The sequence below is a fragment of the Muntiacus reevesi genome, chromosome 9 (genome assembly GCF_963930625.1).
Source record: "Muntiacus reevesi chromosome 9, mMunRee1.1, whole genome shotgun sequence".
In the NCBI taxonomy this organism is placed as follows: Eukaryota; Metazoa; Chordata; class Mammalia; order Artiodactyla; family Cervidae; genus Muntiacus; species Muntiacus reevesi.
In genome coordinates, this window is record NC_089257.1 from 3,825,054 (window position 1) to 3,842,896 (window position 17,843).

Here is a 17,843-nt window from a genome sequence, read left to right on the forward strand (position 1 = left end):
CCTGCTAATGCAGGAGATACCGGTTCAATCTCTGGTGGGGAAAATCCCCTGGAGAAAGAAATCTTACTGTCCAATTAGAAGGAATAACATTTACACACAGCTTTTTCCTCCTCCTTCCTTCCATCCCTTCCTCCCTTTCCCTTCTCTCCCTCTTCTTTCCTTCATTTCTTCCCTCCCTCCCTCCTTCTCTCCTCCTCTCAGCCTTCCCTCTTTTCTTCCGTCCTGTAGACTGAAAAAAAGGCACAAATGAGAGCTGTGACTTAAGTTTTACTGGAGGCAAAATGAGGACTATTGCCCTGGAGACAGGATTTCAGGGAGCTCTAAGGAACTGTGCCAAAGAGGTAGCAGGGGAGTCAGTATACCTGTGACTTGAGTGAACAAGGGTAGATGCAATCAAGCACACCTTTTGGCAGAAGCTTGCTGCTAGTCACAAGGAGCAGATGTCACCATTAATGATCTTAGTGTTTTTCTCAGATGTGAGGAGTTGCAAGATTTGGGCTCATAAAATCTTCTCCTGGAAATATCTAACTATCTGAGTAACCCTTCTGCCAATTTTTTCCCAGAACACAGTGCCTCATTCCTTATCTCCTCCCTGAACTCATTTCAGAGGGTGTTGAAGGTCAGTGGCTGCAATGGCTCATGATTTATTGCTTGTAGAGGTAGCAGGCAAGTGCCAGTTTTAAGTTGACATTTCATTTTTCCCCTCCTTCCTATCCTCAGCCCACCCCCTTCCTTCCTTCCTTATTCACATCTTTACTGAGCATCTCTATCATGTGAGGCAGTCCCTACTCTCATGGATGCTGCAGGTTACTGTAGAAGACAAATTATTAATTACACAAATGGATGTAAAATTATATCTCTAGTAATTACTACAGAGCTACAGAGTATATCACAGGAGGTCTTGACTCAATAGGAAAGCTTCCCTGAAATTGTTACCAGGCAAAGGGCTCACTGCTTGATGTGCATAAAACCCAACACTATATTTACTCAGTTGTTCAGTCATGTCCAACTCTTTGTGATCCCATGGACTGTAGATGACCAGGCTTCTCTGTTCATGGGATTTTCTAAGCAAGAGTACTGGAGTGGGTTGCCATTTTGGTACCAGCTTTTGAGAAGCTTTATTTTTAGGCTAACTGGCAAAGAGATGGGGGGTAGGGCTCAAATCTATGTCTTTGATCTGGGGTCTGGTTAAACTTTTATGAATTAGTGGTGGCTGGGTTGGTCTGCAGAAATGCTGGTGGAGCAGGTTGCCATCAGTGAGCTTTGGAACATGGTCATCTATGGTAAAATATGGTTCAGGCTTCAACATGGGATCTTCAAGGACCATGGGCCCTTCACTTCTAAAAGTATTCTGGCATTCAAGTTCCAGCCATGCGCTGATCCTTTGGTTTCCTAGGGGTTGTGGTGGGACCTTTGGTTCTGGGCATTATTTGAGGTCAATGATTCTCTCCTCTGCACTCACCTTGGCTGCCTGGCTTGCATTTGGTTCTCTTGTCTTTGAAAAAGTGTCAGAGACTTGTTAGAAACAGAACCAGTTAGGGGTGGTTCTGTGGCTCCAGGATTGCAGGTAAGTGGCAACTAACCAGGTGAGGAGTGAAGGCAGGGCTGGTGACAGAGCAATTCAGACACTGGATTCAGAAGCCAAGACCCTTCAGCAGAAGAGTGTGTGAGCCTGGAAGGAAACCACCTGGGCTGAAGAAGAGGCAAGTAGTATAAGGTGGGGCAGGGCCCACGGGGAAGGACTGATATGTATAGTCTGTTGGCAGTCACCAGGTTTTCGTCTTCATTTCAAAAGCCACAGGAGTCTGTTGAAGAACTGCAGGTAGGGCTGCAACATAACTTTCATGAACCACTTGGTATACACGCATGTCAACACAAGTTCCTGTACCTGATGCCTAGTGAGGCCAAGGAAACTCAAATGGAGTTTGGAGCAGAGAAAGTTCATTGCAGGGCTGTGCCAGGAGAGGAGGTGGCTCAGGCCCTGAAAAGTTTAGACTTCCCAGAAGGATTTTGGCAAAGCAGTTTGTAAGGGCATGTGAGGGGGAGGTCCTGGGGTTTGGGATCAGCCTGTGTACAGTTCTCTGACTGGTTGATGGTGAGGCAAAGAGGTTCCCATCCTCAGTTCTTGGTCAAAAAGTAGTTCCTCCTTTTGGGGGGAGGGGGGAATAGTTTCCTATATGCAAAACAATTCAGGAAATTTGCATCAAGTACTATTTTCTGGCCCCTCAGAGAGGAGCTAAAGCAGAGGATGTGCCATGATTGCCTTTTGCGGGAAGCTGTTCCCAAGACGCCCCATAGGGTCCTGCTTGGTTACAGAGACAGAAGTCTGGCCAATCAAACCATGTTTATTCCTGTGGCCAAAGAGCGGAGGGTGGAAATGATCTGCAGCATGGATAATCTGAATTCTAACCCAGTGCTCAGTGATCTGGGGAGTCATGAAAGTTGCAGGCCTTGGGTCTCCTCCTCTGGGGAGATTATTGAACAAGCTGTTAGAAAACAAAAATTCAACTGAGTAAATTTGATGATTAAATTGGCTTTATTCAGTGACATGAATAAAGTTAATCAAATGGGGCTTTGAGAGGCTGGGCAAATGGAAGGCTTTTATTGGAAGAAGGGGGGGCAAGGAAGCTCTCAGCAAAGTATATTTAGGGCAGACACCATTTTTGGTGGTGGGGAGAGGATGACAAGGGTTTTATCCTCTTCTTCCTCTGGGCTGGGGGCAAGGATGGAGAAGGGACAAAACATAACCGATTACCTCCTAGATAACTGATCAAAAAAAATTACAGATAGTTGATCAGAAAATTACAGGCAGTTGATTAAAATTACACCTTGGGGAAGGTTGAAACTGCAAGTAAGTCAGGCGTTATAGAGGTTTGGTATCATGACCTTTAGCACAAGTGACACTTTGGGGCCTGAGGCTTCCTCTTTAACACAGACTCACGCACATCCACATCATATTTCTGGATGCCTGTAGTAAGCATCCATCCAGAGGGCTGCGGACTTCTTCAGGGCCCTGCGAGAGGAGCAGACAAAACTGTGAGTAGGTGAGACTCAGGTCAAAGGGGCTACTTGAGGGAACATTTGCTTTTTTACTTAATTCAGGGCAACATTGTCATTTTCAGCTGTATCTGAAAAATGTCTTTCTATTTTGCCAGTAGGGAGAGTCAAATACGCTGACTTATGTATTAGAATGTGAGTCCACCTTTTCTGGCTTCCCAGGTGGCTCATTGGTAAGAATCCGCCTGCCAATTCAGGAGATGCAAGAGATGCAGTTTCTATCCCTAGGTTGGGAAGATCCCCTGGAGAAGGAAATGTCAACCCATTCCAATATTCTTGCCTAGGAAATCCCTTGGAGAGAGGAGCCTGGCAGTCTACAGTCCATCACCATTTCTATATGGAAGAGATTGAATTTTTCTTTCAATTATTTTTCTTCTGTAGTCCAAAACATCACGTTTCTCCATATTAAAAGAAAAATCTCTACTGAGCCTCTACAAGATAAACCATATACCTATACCAACCTATCCTGTATCCACCTACCTCTCCTACTTTATAAAGTTAAAGACTTTTCTAGGCTCTGGTGATACAGCTGTGAGTAGGAGTGGTGAGAGTCTTTCCGCCTGGAGCTCTGGTCTACATTGAGAGATACATATCACATAATTTATTACCCAATATGCTATTAAATCATGATTGTAACAAGGATCAGAAATGAAAAGAAACAGGTGCTGTCAGAGCATGTGATAGGTTTAGTCTTGGGGGCAAGGGAGAACCACGATGGAGAAAAGACGTTTCAGGTGAGCTTTGGAGAGTGAACGGAACTTGAGAAGATGACAGGAGGTAGGTGGGGCAAGTCGGGAGATTAATTCTAGGTAGGAGAAAAGGTGACCAAGGATGCGTCATGGCAAGGGGCAGGGAGTTCTGTAGCAGCTGAAGGGAGGTCAGATATCTGGAGGGCAGGAGAGGAGGAGGGCAGAGGTAGAAAGTGAAGATGGGTCACTGCTCAGGGATCAGATCTGACCAGGTCTAGCCTTGATGGCTTGTTTATTTGTTTTAAAAAGATACTTTGGCTTTTCTTTTTCCTAATTTTAAGATAAATTATACAACCAAAGTTTTGGCTGTTAATTTGATGAGCACAGGATTCTCTAGGGAACTATGAATGCTTCAGGATGAGTATGGATTCTCAGTTCTTATAGAAAGAGTCACCCCTGCCTGTCCCACTGAAAGGTTGTTGCTGAACGATAAGACGCCGGGATTCTTGGCCTCCGGAGGAGACGAATTCAATCCGGGCCCAGAGACGAGACTGGATCGCTCAGAGGTTTTGTGTAATAAAGTTTTATTAAAGTATAAAGGAGATAGAGGAAGCTTCTGACACAGGCATCAGAAGGGGCCAGAAAGATTACCCCCTGCTACTCCTCAGCTGGATGTTATAGCAGTCTGCTAATGAAAAGAAAGGAATGTCTTAAAACTCAGAATGGCACCAGATAATTCATCCCAGGCCATAAAACGATTGACTTGAATCTTGTAGAAGGGCAGATTACCATACAAATAGTTTCACTTACATAGATTAGGGGAACAATATCTGAGTATAACATACCGGTTTGTCAAGTAGGTTGAGCCATTTGACGAACCAACTTGAAGACAGAGTCTGGGGTACATTAACAGAGTTTAAGACAAACATTTCCATAAGAAAAATGTATTGGTTAACTCAAGGTTTGAGAATAGTTAGCTTCAGGTGGAACCAGGTGTCATGGCAACACAGCATTTTAAGAGAAACCTCCTTTTAAATTTGTAGAGAAGGAAAAAAAATATCTAGTTTGTTTCCTCCTGCCGCTTAAGACAGATAAAAATGTCTGGCACTTGCAGCTTATTTCCTCCATTTGGAGACCCCTGCCTTCCTGCCTGTTACCCCCTCACCACCAGACCCTGCAAGCATCTTAGTCTGCAACCCTGGACCAGATAATTTGAGAGTCCCTCCCATCGGTTAAGTTCTAAAGCATGTCAAGGCTCTGTGGGTGATACAAAGGCAAATAATACAGAACCCTGATTTATAAGAAGCTTGAAATTTAGTAGGGCATCAAGGCATTTTCACTAAGAAGTACCCAGAAGGCAGCAGGTAAATGGTGGGAATTACTGTTATCATTTCTGTGTTAGTGTTGCTCTTTATAGAGCCTCATGTCCATGCTGGGCACACAGATGTTCCTTAATAAATAGCCATTGGTTGAATGATTCATAAATGCAGTGAAGAGTCTGGGGACCAGCAGTGAAGGGAAATGAGAGCTGTGGGTTGGAGGGACTGTTATTACCTGGCAATATCTCCAAATGCCTTCAACATGGGCTTATTCACATATGGCAGTCCATGCTTGGCACACAGTGACTTCACCAGAGGTGCCACCTTGTGGTAATTATGGCGTGGCATTGTGGGAAACAGACTAGGGAAACACAGAAAGGAGATATAAAACTTCTCAGACCTAAGGAGATACCCAAAGTTTGCATTCCCTTTTACAAAATAAAATGATATCAGCCACGCAGACCCAACCTTGACCTTGCACAATACTTTTGTTCTGGAATATTAAAAAACTTGCTGGCAGACTCATCTTATCCCTTAACCCACTACAAGCCTTTTGAGTGGCACATGTTTAGGAAGAACTAAGAGAATATGTTTTAGCTCCCTCAGCTGTTTATTTTTGGCCTGATCAAATGAAAGTATATCATTTAGAACTTTCTACCATTTAGAACTACCCAGAGAACTGGAGATACTGAACTGCCCACCCCGCCCCTACTGATCTCTGTCTTAGTCTCTGTCTTTCTAACTTCCTTAGCAAGAACAGATGAATGTATATTAAGTCATGGTAAATAGTTAAAAGTCCTAGGAAAGGAATAGAAGTGAGAAGAGATGGATTTTTAATCCAAAGTTTTCATTAGTCAACCAGATGGCCATCTTGGATATAAACCTCTCCTTTAATAAAACTATGAGGAGTAATTTTTTTTTTTTTTTTGCTGAAATTTTCAAGCCCTAATATGAGAAATAAAATGAAAAAAATTCCTTGAACAAATAAAGGTCTTGTTCCTTCTTTGACTATCATAGACTCACATGGCTTAGACAAAGAGAATGTGGAAACCCTCTTCCCTGATACTCTGGAGAAATTGCCTCTCAATGTTTTAACTTGCATCAAGGTGTGAACTACGCATTTCCTCTCTGTAACTGACCAATAGGTAAAGTACTTCCAGATACCATTTAGAAATTGCAGCAGGAACTCCACTTCATTTATTTTGTAAACTTGGCTCTAAAGACACAGATAAGTAAATATTTGAATTATAGCATAGTTAAGTTTGAACACAAGTTGGTTAGCCAAGTGTCCTGATATTTCTTAGGTTTTGCCAACAAAGCAAATGCAAAGAAATCACCAATTCCTAAGCCCATAGGAATCTGGGAACTGAGTCACTGATACTTTTCCAAGATTTCACTCCATTTACTCGCAATTGTGACACTTCCTTCATTTCTTTCTTCCTTTCTTTATCACTGTTGTTAATCCTTTAGAGAGCCCTGGTTCATTTTTTTCCCTTCAGATGGTGAGTCTACTGCTCTGCTCTGGAATATATGGAGGGCAGTTATTAGTGGTAGCCCTTGCCCTTTATCGTGAACTATTTCTCTTACTCACTGGTGCTCAATTTGGAAGTTCAAGTGCCCAGTGAACCAGTCATTGAAAAAGGACTGTTCGACATTACAGGTGGCCAAGACCTGCAAAGAAAAAACTTACGTTAGATGTAAATGAAACCATGTCAATCAAGAGATTTAGTTACTCTGTTATTCATCCATCATTCAGCAAGTGCTGATTGAGTGCACATTTTGTGTAACAAACCATGAGGGATAGAAATAAGTCCCAGGTCTCAGGGACCTGACAATTATAAAGGAAATAAGGCATTTTGCTAAGAAGTATAGATAAGGCAATAGATATGAAGAAGTGAATAGGATCTGAGAGGACTAAGTCACTATCAGCCCTCAAAATCGGAAGACTAAGGTGTCGTGAGTAAGGACTTTGGCAGATGGAAGTGGGATTGTAGGACTCTGGTAGAAATTATAGGAGTTTGAATGCTATTACCACAGAATAGATTTAAAGGACTTCTAAATGGGGAATAAAGCATGCAGGGGCTTTAATCAAGGGCTTTGTGCCTAGAAATACATTTATTAATATATGCAAGTAGCTTCCTTTTTAATCTAATGTATTTTATTTTATACAAAGACAGACTGAGAAGAAGTTCATGGGATTCTCCAGACTACTTAAAATGCTTATGAATGTGACTTTTATTCAGTGCCTTTCTAAGATTTAATTCCTGTTAGGGTTGTTGCCATTTTGAATGTTATTTTTGCAGTTGCTCTATGTCAGGGTTCCTCGAAGTGTACGTTAGAGTACTTGGGGTTCCCTAGGACACTTTCAGGGGAACTTCAAGGTCAAAATGATCCCCATAATACTTCTGAGACAGTATTTGCCTTTTTCATTCTCATTCATGCATGCTTATAGATGGGTTTTACCAGAGGCTATTAAACATAGGATGATGTCATCACTCTGATGTTAACCTTTATTGACTTTAAATTAATTAATAGATACTTTAAAACTCTGTTTCAATTTCAAATACAGTAAGTATCAGTGGATATATCCTCCACAAATGAAAGCTCTTTGATGTTCTCAGTAACTTTTAAGAGTGGTTTCTTGACCAAAATGATTGAGAACCACTACTGTGTGGAGTGTCCACTGAATCTGGAAATGGGCATGGAGAAGGAAGCAGTATGATGACTAGATTCTTCAGGTAATCACGGCACAGCCAGTGTCAGGCTTAAGAGGCAGTGGTATTCTGCATGGGTCACAAATCTTAATTGTTAACAGCAAGCTTGCAGAGAATGCAGAGTCTATTCTCTGGGCTATCTATACAATGAAATGAGGGGGATTCCAGGGTTCTTCCTTCTGTTATTCTAGGAGTGTGAGATTTGTTGAAAGACTGTATCATGTTGAGGCAGGTTTAGTAAACCTTGCCTGTAAAGTGCCACACAGTAAATGTTTTAATTCTGCATCACAGCTACACAGTCTGCTGTTTTAGAATGAAAGCTATCATAGAGAATATGTAATATATGAGTGTGGCTGTGTTCCAATAAGACTACAAAAACACAGACTGAACTAGATTGGCCCTCTGACTGTAGGTTATTAAGCCTTGGTTAAGAGCACAGTTTCTGAAATCAAACTGCTGAAGTTTAAAACCTGCTTCTAGGGAACTTCCACTAGTCCACTGGTTAAGACTGTATGCTTAACACAAGTTTGATCCCTGGTTGGAGAACTAAGACTTGCATGCCACACAGCGTGGCCATATAAATAAATAAAATCTGCTTCTACCACTTATCAGCTGTATGATATTACACAAGTTATGCAACTTCTTCATACCTCAATTTTCTCATTTGTAAAGTGGGAATACTCTGAGCATGTAGCTACATGTAGCTACATCTAATGTAACTACATGCAAAACAGTTGATGTGCCTGGCAAGCCTCCAATAAATATTATATGAGGTAAGCAGATGGTAATCAGGATGCTTTGGTGGATGCTTTCCCAAGAACATCATTATTACCTGAGTGCTGAACCAGTCCTGGTTCTCCTCTTTGCTCATTTTCATTGGTATGTGGCTCATCTGGGTAACATATGCAACCCAGGGACTCTCAAGAAAGCTTTAAGAGAACAAAAGGAAGATATGATCACTCCTTGGGGAGTTTCAGTTCCCGTCACTGGGCTTGCAAAACCACTGGCAGATCTGGCTGAGCATTAGAGCAAATGGCAGTGACTCAGAGGTTCCAATAAAGTGGTGGTTATTTGATTTTCATCTTTGCAGACCTTTTATATATAAAGATTACACTCTAGGTATCAGTCACACTCCCTGTCTTGCAGCCTACTGTACCAGAGCAGCGTCCCCAATATTTTCTGTAGGCATTGGTGCAAGGCTCAGAAGACCCTAGATAACTGAAGGTCAGGCTTCCCTGGTGGCTCAGTGGTCAAGATTCCATCTGCCAGTGCAGGAGATCTGGGTTTGATTCCTGGGTCAGGAAGATCCCCTTGACAAAGAAATGGCAACCGACTCCAGTATTCTTGCCTGTGAAACACCCAGAGCAGAGGAACCTGGCAAGTGACAGTCCATGGCGTTGCAAAAGAGTCAGACATGACTTAGCAACTAAAGCAACAACAACTTAAGGATATATGCAATGTGATTAACAGCTGTTGTCATCAGATAGAGCTGGGTACAAGTTGTGATTTGGCACTGCCACTGACCCTTATTAGCTCTTGAGTAAGTGATTTCATTTCTCTGAACTTTAGTTCTCTTACCAGAAAAATGAAATTGATACTATCTACATTGCCTGGCTGTGCATTTTTGATTACATCAAATAAGATAATGCATGTAAAGCCTTTAGCAAATTGCCTGATGCATAGTAGCTATTGTTATTGTTATGAATAGTAATGCAAATACATGATGAAGGAATATACTGGGAAGTTGAAGAGGGTTATTAAGTTTAAAGTCATTCTGATTTGGGGAAAATCTCTAGTCATAAAATAACTTTTTAAAAACTGGGCTCCTATTATCTTCGGTAAGAATTATGATGTCCAGCTGGATTACAGTTTGAAGGGCTCGGTGACCAGGCAGAATGCAGTTGTCCTTTGAGAAACACACAGGCCCACTTAAATGTGGATAGTTTTAAGTAAACACATACTCTACTACAAGATTAGTGGTTGCCTGAATTCTCAGTTGTGGAACCACATATATGGATAGATGACTATAGAGCTTGAACATCTTTGGGTTTCGGTAACTTAGGTAGGTCCAGGGACTAATCCTCTTCAGATGCTGAGGGATTACTATACTGCAATTGGGAATTAATCATGTGGGAAAAAAGGCAAGATTGGGCAAATTCAGTTTCCAAGAAACTCAACTATTTCATCTGTTTTATCCTACATTTTCTTGGAAATGTCTCAGCTACAAGAATGAGGTCTGGTGTCATAATCTGCTAATCATTGCTAATCATAAATATCAGAAAAAGGTAAGAGGACCATCCGGATAATAAGAGTAGGATAATATTATTGTTTTCTTACTTGACTAAGTATATGAGCACCATGGTTCCGAAGATTCCATAGAAAGGACCAAATGTGATGAAATACCGAATGTAAAAGCTGCTGACCCAGGCGATGTCCTGCGGAAAGAAGTGCTTGAAAGTTAAGCTAGTGAAATAAAACTGGCTAAATCTTATATCCTGGTACTCAAGGAAGCTACATCTGGAAAGGACCAAGCATTTACATTTTTCCCTTTCTACCAGCTTGATCTAGCTTTAGAGAAGGAATCGAGTTACTCACCTTCCAGTCCCTTCCGTGGTACATCTCTAGAATGGATTTCAGGTTGAAATAAACTGGCATGAGAAGGGGGACCGCAACTGGAAAAAAAACAAAAAACAAAAACAGAACAAGAAGATGGTCAACAAATGAGCGGATATGATTTCTGTGGAAGCTAGTGGGAGTTGATCTCCTTAGCATGCTACCCCTGGAATATTGCCCCTGAGAAGGGGTGGAAGGTGAAGATCCACAACCACATTCTGGATGCTGCTGGGCTTTTAGAGCCTCTGAGGCTCAACCAGGACTTTGGTTCAAGCTCCCTTAAGGAGACTAAGGAAGCTTTGAAGATCCGAGTCATTCTTGATGAAGGCATCCTGGAAGGGCTTCTGCTCTGAGCTTTCAAGTTTTCTCAAGGTCCCTGGAGTCCTTCAATCCTTCATGATCCTTTGTGTTGAACCCTGTCACAATATGTCAAGGTGGCAGATACAGAGCAGGCATACTGTGTCTGGCCAAATAGTTATTTACCTGTATCTCTCCCAGGACCAGTGAAGTTGCTTGGAGCACATAGGAGTCATATGGACAACCTTCAGATTTTGACAACTCTCTCCTTGATCAAACTTGAGTCGGATGCTCTGGACCCCCTTCCTGACTAGGCTTCACACTTGACCTGTAAACTTTCAAAGCCTGCGAACTGTCAGCACAGATGATTTTGTCCACCCTACACACTAAGAGACTTGCACAAATGCTATAAATAGTTTCTAAGAACAGTTCAAGGCCATGCTCCTGGGATGACTCCAGCCCCCTTAAAATTCTTGAGAAAGTTCAAGACTGTCCAAAGAACTTACTACTTGTTCAGTAGGCTTCTGACCTTCTTTTTATTCAATCATTTGTTAGAAAACTTATAAAATTCTTAATCTGTCCCCCTGGGATGAATTGTCCCTGATCCAGAAATGTCTTTCTCAAGGATATGGGAGTCATTTCTTTGAAGTACAATCTTGGAGGATCGGGCTCTGTTCTGCAGCCTTTGGGAGGGTAAGGAGTTTGACTTTGACAAGCACCAGTGAGAAGACACACATGGCTTAACCACATGACCAGCTTCCCCTCCCTTTATCCTCTTTCCCTAATTTCCTTTAGCATGTCCCAGTGTTTTAAAAGTCTCCCACCTTTCATTTCTGACAGTTGAATTCAGCTTATACTGAAGTACCTTTCCTTACTAAAGGTGTCTGCATGAAAGCTGTCTTACTACCTTTATGAAATGTTAAACTTCATCTCTCTTTGACGGGTTGAGTAGGACTCATATGTACCTGTCATACTAAGTTGAAGACATTGGAAAGAAAATGACAAAATGAAACATCTTCTGAGGAAGATGTGGTTTGTAAGCTGGGCATTCTGCAAGGAAGCTACAATATTCATCCATTCCTCATAAACTAAGGCTGTATTGTTTTACTACACACAGGGGGAGTTCAGACAAGAGACTCCAACACTTTTTTCTTATATGAATACACATCTGTCTGGGCTGGAATAGTTACCTTTCAAACAGGGGCACCAATGTCCTCCACACCCTTTTTGGTCATGAAAGAGAACAACCGCATTAGGAGGAGTCCTCAGAGTTCTAGCACTGGAAGAGGCTGCAGTGGTGGTTGAGCCTCCTGTCTTAAGAAATGGACTCACAGGCCACCCCGGTCAGGCAGGAGACAGATGACCACTGGTGGCCATTGTTTGGGCGAACCAGATCATCTGCAACCGTTTCTTAATCTTAACACTGTTGACATCTTATGGTCAGATAATTCTTTATTGTTCAGGGCTGTTCTGTGTCCTGTAAGACATTTCATAACATCCCTGGCTTCTGCCCCATGGATGTCAGTACTGTTCCTACGCTTTGTTGTGATAATCAAAAAAGTATCTATACGGTGTCAAATGTCCCACTGGGGGCAACTATGCTCTTAGGTGAGCACCACTGATTTACAGAAAATGTTTGGAATCTTCCCTCATTTGGGTTTCTTTTACAAATGAGTAAGCATGTTTTAGATGAGCATATTTTGGGGTCCTAAACTTTTCTTTGTGATCTATCATGAGTTTGACTTGGTTAAAAGTAGAACATTTTTGCTTCTAATATTTTCATTGGTATTAGCATTATTAAGCTACCCTATTTTCTCTCAAGCCTAGAACATGCACAGATCTAAGTTATATGTGTGTGTGTGTGTGTGTGTGTGTGTGTGTGTATCTGTCCACTAAAATACCTTCTCCAGCTGTATGTAAGCTGTGGGAACAGTCAACTTTCTTCCACACAGAAGCTCTGCAGGGGACTTTTATTCATGAGACTCTACCTAGAGTCAGTGCTTGAGCATTCTTTTCCTGTTTTTTCTCCCTATACATATACCACTATCCTTTCCTTATTGATAAGTATTGTATCTATCTAGAATCACAGATACCAGACCCCTTCATTGGCATCCTGCCTCCCATCCTTCTTGGAACATCTCCTTCCCTGTACAGTAGCCAGAGTGATGAGATGCCCATTAAGAATGCCTAATCGCTCTTCTATTTTCCTCTTCAGATTTCACCCAGGTAAGTCTGAAATAAAACATGTTGCTTTTTTGAGGCACAACTGGACATGAGATCGTCTCTCTGTGGGAGGATTTCAGTCATGCCTTCTGGTTTGACAACAGTTTGCTTCAAGGAAATGGGAAGATAAGGATTGTGGCTCCCTGTGTGACTCACCCATGTAGAAGTACAGGTGCTGCTTCTCGTAGTTGATGTATTTGATTTTGTTCTTCCCATACTGAATGAAGAGAGAATAAAACTAAAATAAGAACAATATAGATGTCTGTTATTATACTCAAGGTTGTGTGTGTGTGTGTGTGTGTGTGTGTGTGTGTGTGTAGAATCTCTATAGAAAGAGCCATCTAGTCAGAGTTCATTTACTGTCAAACTGAAGGCACTGAAGAAGCAGAACTGAAGGGGGAGGAAATATTGTGGTGCCTTTTTTCTTTACTTAAATATGGGCAATTCTTGCAGGGATGGTTTATTCCATTTGACTTCAGGGATTGTAATCATTTATTAGTATATCCATGGGAGCCATTTTGAAATTTTTGTCCTGGTGTGGAATGGAACAGCAATGGAGGAGAAATATTTCTGATAAGTTTTCAAGTTCTTCTTCAACCTATGTGCTTAGAATTCTGTTTGAAGCTCAGTTTGCTTGTATCCATTCATCCATTTAACAGATATTTGTTGAACGGTTATGTTATAAAACACATAGTCATAACCTCTAGTATCTACTTCATCTTTCCTCCTTTAATTCCATCGTGGATCTCATGCTGTGATTTACTCATTTTTAAGACATGATAATATATAATCTTACCACTGGAAATTTGAGTCATTTTCCAGGGGTCTTCTTAGTCTGTACCTAAATGCACAAGGGCAGCAAATATCTTGAGAGGAGGCATAGAAGTAATGGTTTATCTCTATTACCTAAGAGACACTTAATAAATGTCTAGCTGAAGGAATTAATGAATGATTGATATTTCAAATCTCTATAATTTTACCATATGTTCAGTCAGTTAAAACACTGTGAGCCAAAAAAAAAAAAACAAAAAAAAACAAACAAAAAAAACCCAACAACAACAACACCATGAGCCATGTTTGATTTTTGCCTTTCCTCTTCTTTTAATACTTTCCCTTCTACATATTTCTTCTGTTATTTGGATATTAGACTTGACCTTTCTTTCTCTTACTATCATGAATAAAAATAAATGTCATGGTGCTAAAATAATGATAGTTATTTACGTTACTCCCATCTGGATTTAAGTGGTAGGAAACTACAAACAAAGCTAGTCGAGGTGACGGAATTCCAGTTGAGGTATTTCAAATTCTAAAAGATGATGCTGTGAAAGTGCTGCACTCAATATGCCAGCAAATTTGGAAAACTCAGCAGTGGTCACAGGACTGGAAAAGGTCAGTTTTCATTCCAATCCCAAAGAAAGGAAATGCCAAAGAATGCTCAAACTACCACACAATTGCACTCATGTCACACACTAGTAAAGTAATGCTCAAATTCTCCAAGCCAGGCTTCAGCAATACGTGAAATGTGAACTTCCAGATGTTCAAGCTGGTTTTAGAGAAGGCAGGGGAACCAGAGATCAAATTGCCAATATCTGCTGGATCAATAAAAAAGCAAGAGAGTTCCAGAAAATCATCTATTTCTGATTTATTGACTGTGCCAAAGTCCTTGACTCTGTGGATCACAATAAACTGTGGAAAATTCTGAAAGAGATGGGAATACCAGACCACCTGACCTGCCTCTTGAGAAATCTGTATGCAGGTCAGGAAGCAACAGTTAGAACTGGACAAATAGGAAAAGGTTCCAAATAGGAAAAGGAGTACGCCAAGGCTATATATTGTCACACTGCTTATTTAACTTATATGCAGAGTACATCATGAGAAACGCTGGGCTGGAGGAAGCACAAACTGGAATCAAGATTTCCAGGAGAAATATCAATAACCTCAGATATGCAGATGACACCACCCTAATGGCAGTAAGTGAAGAGGAACTAAAGGGCCTCTTGATGAAAGTGAAAGAGGAGAGTGAAAAAGTTGACTGAAAGCTCAATATTCAGAAAACTAAGATCATGGCATCCTGTCCCATCCCTCCATGGCAAATAGATTGGGGAACAGTAGAAACAGTGTCAGACTTTATTTTTTGGAGCTCCAAAATCACTGCAGATGGTGATTGCAGTTATGAAATTTAAAGATGCTTACTCCTTGTAAGGAAAGTTATGACCAACCTAGGCAGCATATTAAAAAGCAGAGACATCAATTTGTCAACAAAAGTCTGTCTAGTCAAGGCTATGGTTTTTCCAGTGGTCATGTATGGATGTGAGAGTTGGATTAGACAGAAAGCTGAACACTGAAGAACTGACGCTTTTGAACTTTGGTGTTGGAGAAGACTCTTGAGAGTCCCTTGAACTGCAAGGAGATCCAACCAGTCCATCCTAAAGGAAATCAGTCCTGGGTGTTCATTGGAAGGACTGATGTTGAAGCTGAAACTCCAATACTTTGGCCACCTCATGCGAAGAGCTGACTTGTTTGAAAAGACCCTATTGCTGGGAAAGATTGAGGGAAGGAGAAGGGGACGACAGAGGATGTGATGGTTGGATGGCATCACCGACTCAATGGACATGGATTTGGGTGGACTCTGGGAGTTGGTGATGGACAGCGATGCCTGGCATGCTGTGGTTCATGTGGTCACAAAGAGTCAGCTGTGACTGAGCGACTGAGCTGAACTGAACTGAACTGAAACTTGAAAGAGGGAGTTGGTGGGAAATTTTGGAGGGTTGACTAATATAGGTGAAGGATTGATTTTTGAGTATTGTTCCAAAGGAGAAGTCTAACTTTTCCAGAGTATGAACACAGGACCTGGCCCCTACAGGATCTAATTAATACTTGTTGAAGGAATGAATATTTGAAGAATGTGGTACAAACTGACAGTAAAATGGGAAGAACAGAAATGTTTAGGTCTTATCCTTGTTAGTTTTGTTGTGAAACAACTGAATTTTAGAGATTAAATGATTTTAAGTAATGTGTTGTGCAGTTGCTTTGAAGTGAAAGTATACAGAAACCTAAGGCTCGAGGGATATGTCTCTAGAATGCTGGAGAAGTGATGATGTCTCCATCCTCTGTGAAGAGGCAGCATGTGAACTAGATACAGTTCTACAGAAGGCACTTCTGGAGGGAGTCAGGCTACCTCATGAACTCCAGTGAGACAAATCTCCATTGCTGTGAGGGAATGAGGAGAGAAGTCAAAATGTCATAAGTTTAGTGGTCAGCCGAGGAGTTCACAGGGATTCCCTGGTGGCACAGACTGTAAAGAGTCTGCCTGAAATGTGGGAGGCCCAGGTTGGATCCCTGGAGAAGGAAATGACAACCTACTCCAGTATTCTTGCCTGGAAAATCCCATGGGTGGAGGAGCCTGGTGGGCTACAGTCCACAGGGCCTCAGAGTCAGATACGACTGAGTGACTTCACTTCAGGAGTTTACAAACTTTAAAGAGTTCTGACTTGTTTGTGGAGTCGTTGTGAAGAACAACTGACTGAAGACTACAGTCAAGGTTTCTTTCTTTTTTTGTTTATATCTTGGCAGGAGACTTTTTCTCCTAATTTGAAGAAGGTTGTCTTCCAAAACTGGGAAAACCTATTTTGAGAAAGTTGCACAATTCTGGTTACCACAAAGTTGATGCAGCAACTGACCAAGCTACACTCCTTTCTTTTCAGAAAGCTCCTAAATTCTTCCAGAAGGAGATAGAGCCTCTGCCTAAGCCCTTAATTCTCAGGATTCATCATTTCCTCTCAAGGAAAGATACCTTTCTGTGGTTATCCTTATACCTTCTATGTTGAAAGCAGATTCAAAAAATCTTGGTAATAATCCTTACATGCTGGTTTTTAAGCTGAGGTTTAAGAAAGTCAACAGCTGAGACATTCTGGAGTTTGTCTTCCTTTTTCTGTTGCTTAAGAAGTTTGAGTTAGAGGTGAGGTCCTAAGTGTCTTATGAGGCATTTGAGCTGAGTTTCATGTGTAAATGAACCAAAATGAACATAGAAATAAAAATAACAGCTTAGTTTCTTCCAATAGCTAGAATTAGTTGACATATGTAGACGTTTTGTGATTTAGCACTTGTTGAGTGTTCTGCCATGCCTTCTATGAGTGATTTAGCTTGAAAGACTTTTAAGATCATTTAGTCATTCATTCCACATTTTGTTATTTTCTTTCAATACTAGATTCACTTATTTCAAATCTATATCCTGGACTTAAAAGAAGAGATGCTCTGAAATCATGCTTGAAGTCAAAATCTCCAGCCTGATGTCCTCAAGACAAAGGTGTAGACCTTTCCAAGAACCACTTCCTGAAACATTTCTCTAGTGCTTAGGATTTCTAAACATACCTTGACAGGTTGTAAATCTCCAATAACAAAAAGTGGGCCTACATCAATATCTGGGTCTTTGGGGTAGATGTTTGTTTTGACATGATGTTTGAAGTGCCGGTTATTCCACCATTTTGCAGATAGGCCCTGAGGAGAAGAGAACATTCATTAGCTGCAAGATTTCTCTCCTGAAATATCTTTCATTGTCAGAGTTTTCCAAAACTAAAGAAAATCAACCCTGAATATTCATTGGAAAGACTGATGCTGAAGCTGAAGCTGAAGCTCCAAAATACTGGCCACCTGATGTGAAGAGCCAACTCACTGGAAAAGACCCTGATGCTGGGAAACATTGAAGGCGGGAGGGAAAGGGGATGGCAGAACATGAGATAGTTGGATGGCATCACTGACTCAATGGACATGAGTCTGAGCAAACTTTATGTACTGGTGAAGGACAGGGAAGCCTGATGTGCTGCATTCATGGGGTCGGAATGAGTTGGACATGACTAGTGCATGAATAGTAACAATCAGTTTTCTGCCTACATCTCCAAAGTTTAATTAAGATATGGATTCCTGGAACATGC

General features: G+C 41.3%; 1 protein-coding gene across 1 annotated transcript in view; it reads right to left on the reverse strand.

The window, feature by feature from the left end:
• Window positions 1–2,549: 2,549 nt before the first annotated feature.
• LOC136174282 (fatty acid desaturase 2-like protein FADS2B) overlaps window positions 2,550–17,843 on the reverse strand; it is a 43,214-nt gene continuing 27,920 nt past the window's right edge. Inside the window, exons 5-12 of the mRNA XM_065944325.1 lie at window positions 17,284–17,409; window positions 13,069–13,129; window positions 10,375–10,451; window positions 10,117–10,214; window positions 8,612–8,708; window positions 6,657–6,736; window positions 5,301–5,426; window positions 2,550–3,013 (exon numbers count right to left, since the gene is read on the reverse strand). Of these exons, the coding sequence (XP_065800397.1) occupies window positions 2,953–3,013; window positions 5,301–5,426; window positions 6,657–6,736; window positions 8,612–8,708; window positions 10,117–10,214; window positions 10,375–10,451; window positions 13,069–13,129; window positions 17,284–17,409 (726 nt within the window). The 3' untranslated portion in view covers window positions 2,550–2,952. The remainder of the gene's footprint in view (window positions 3,014–5,300; window positions 5,427–6,656; window positions 6,737–8,611; window positions 8,709–10,116; window positions 10,215–10,374; window positions 10,452–13,068; window positions 13,130–17,283; window positions 17,410–17,843) is intronic.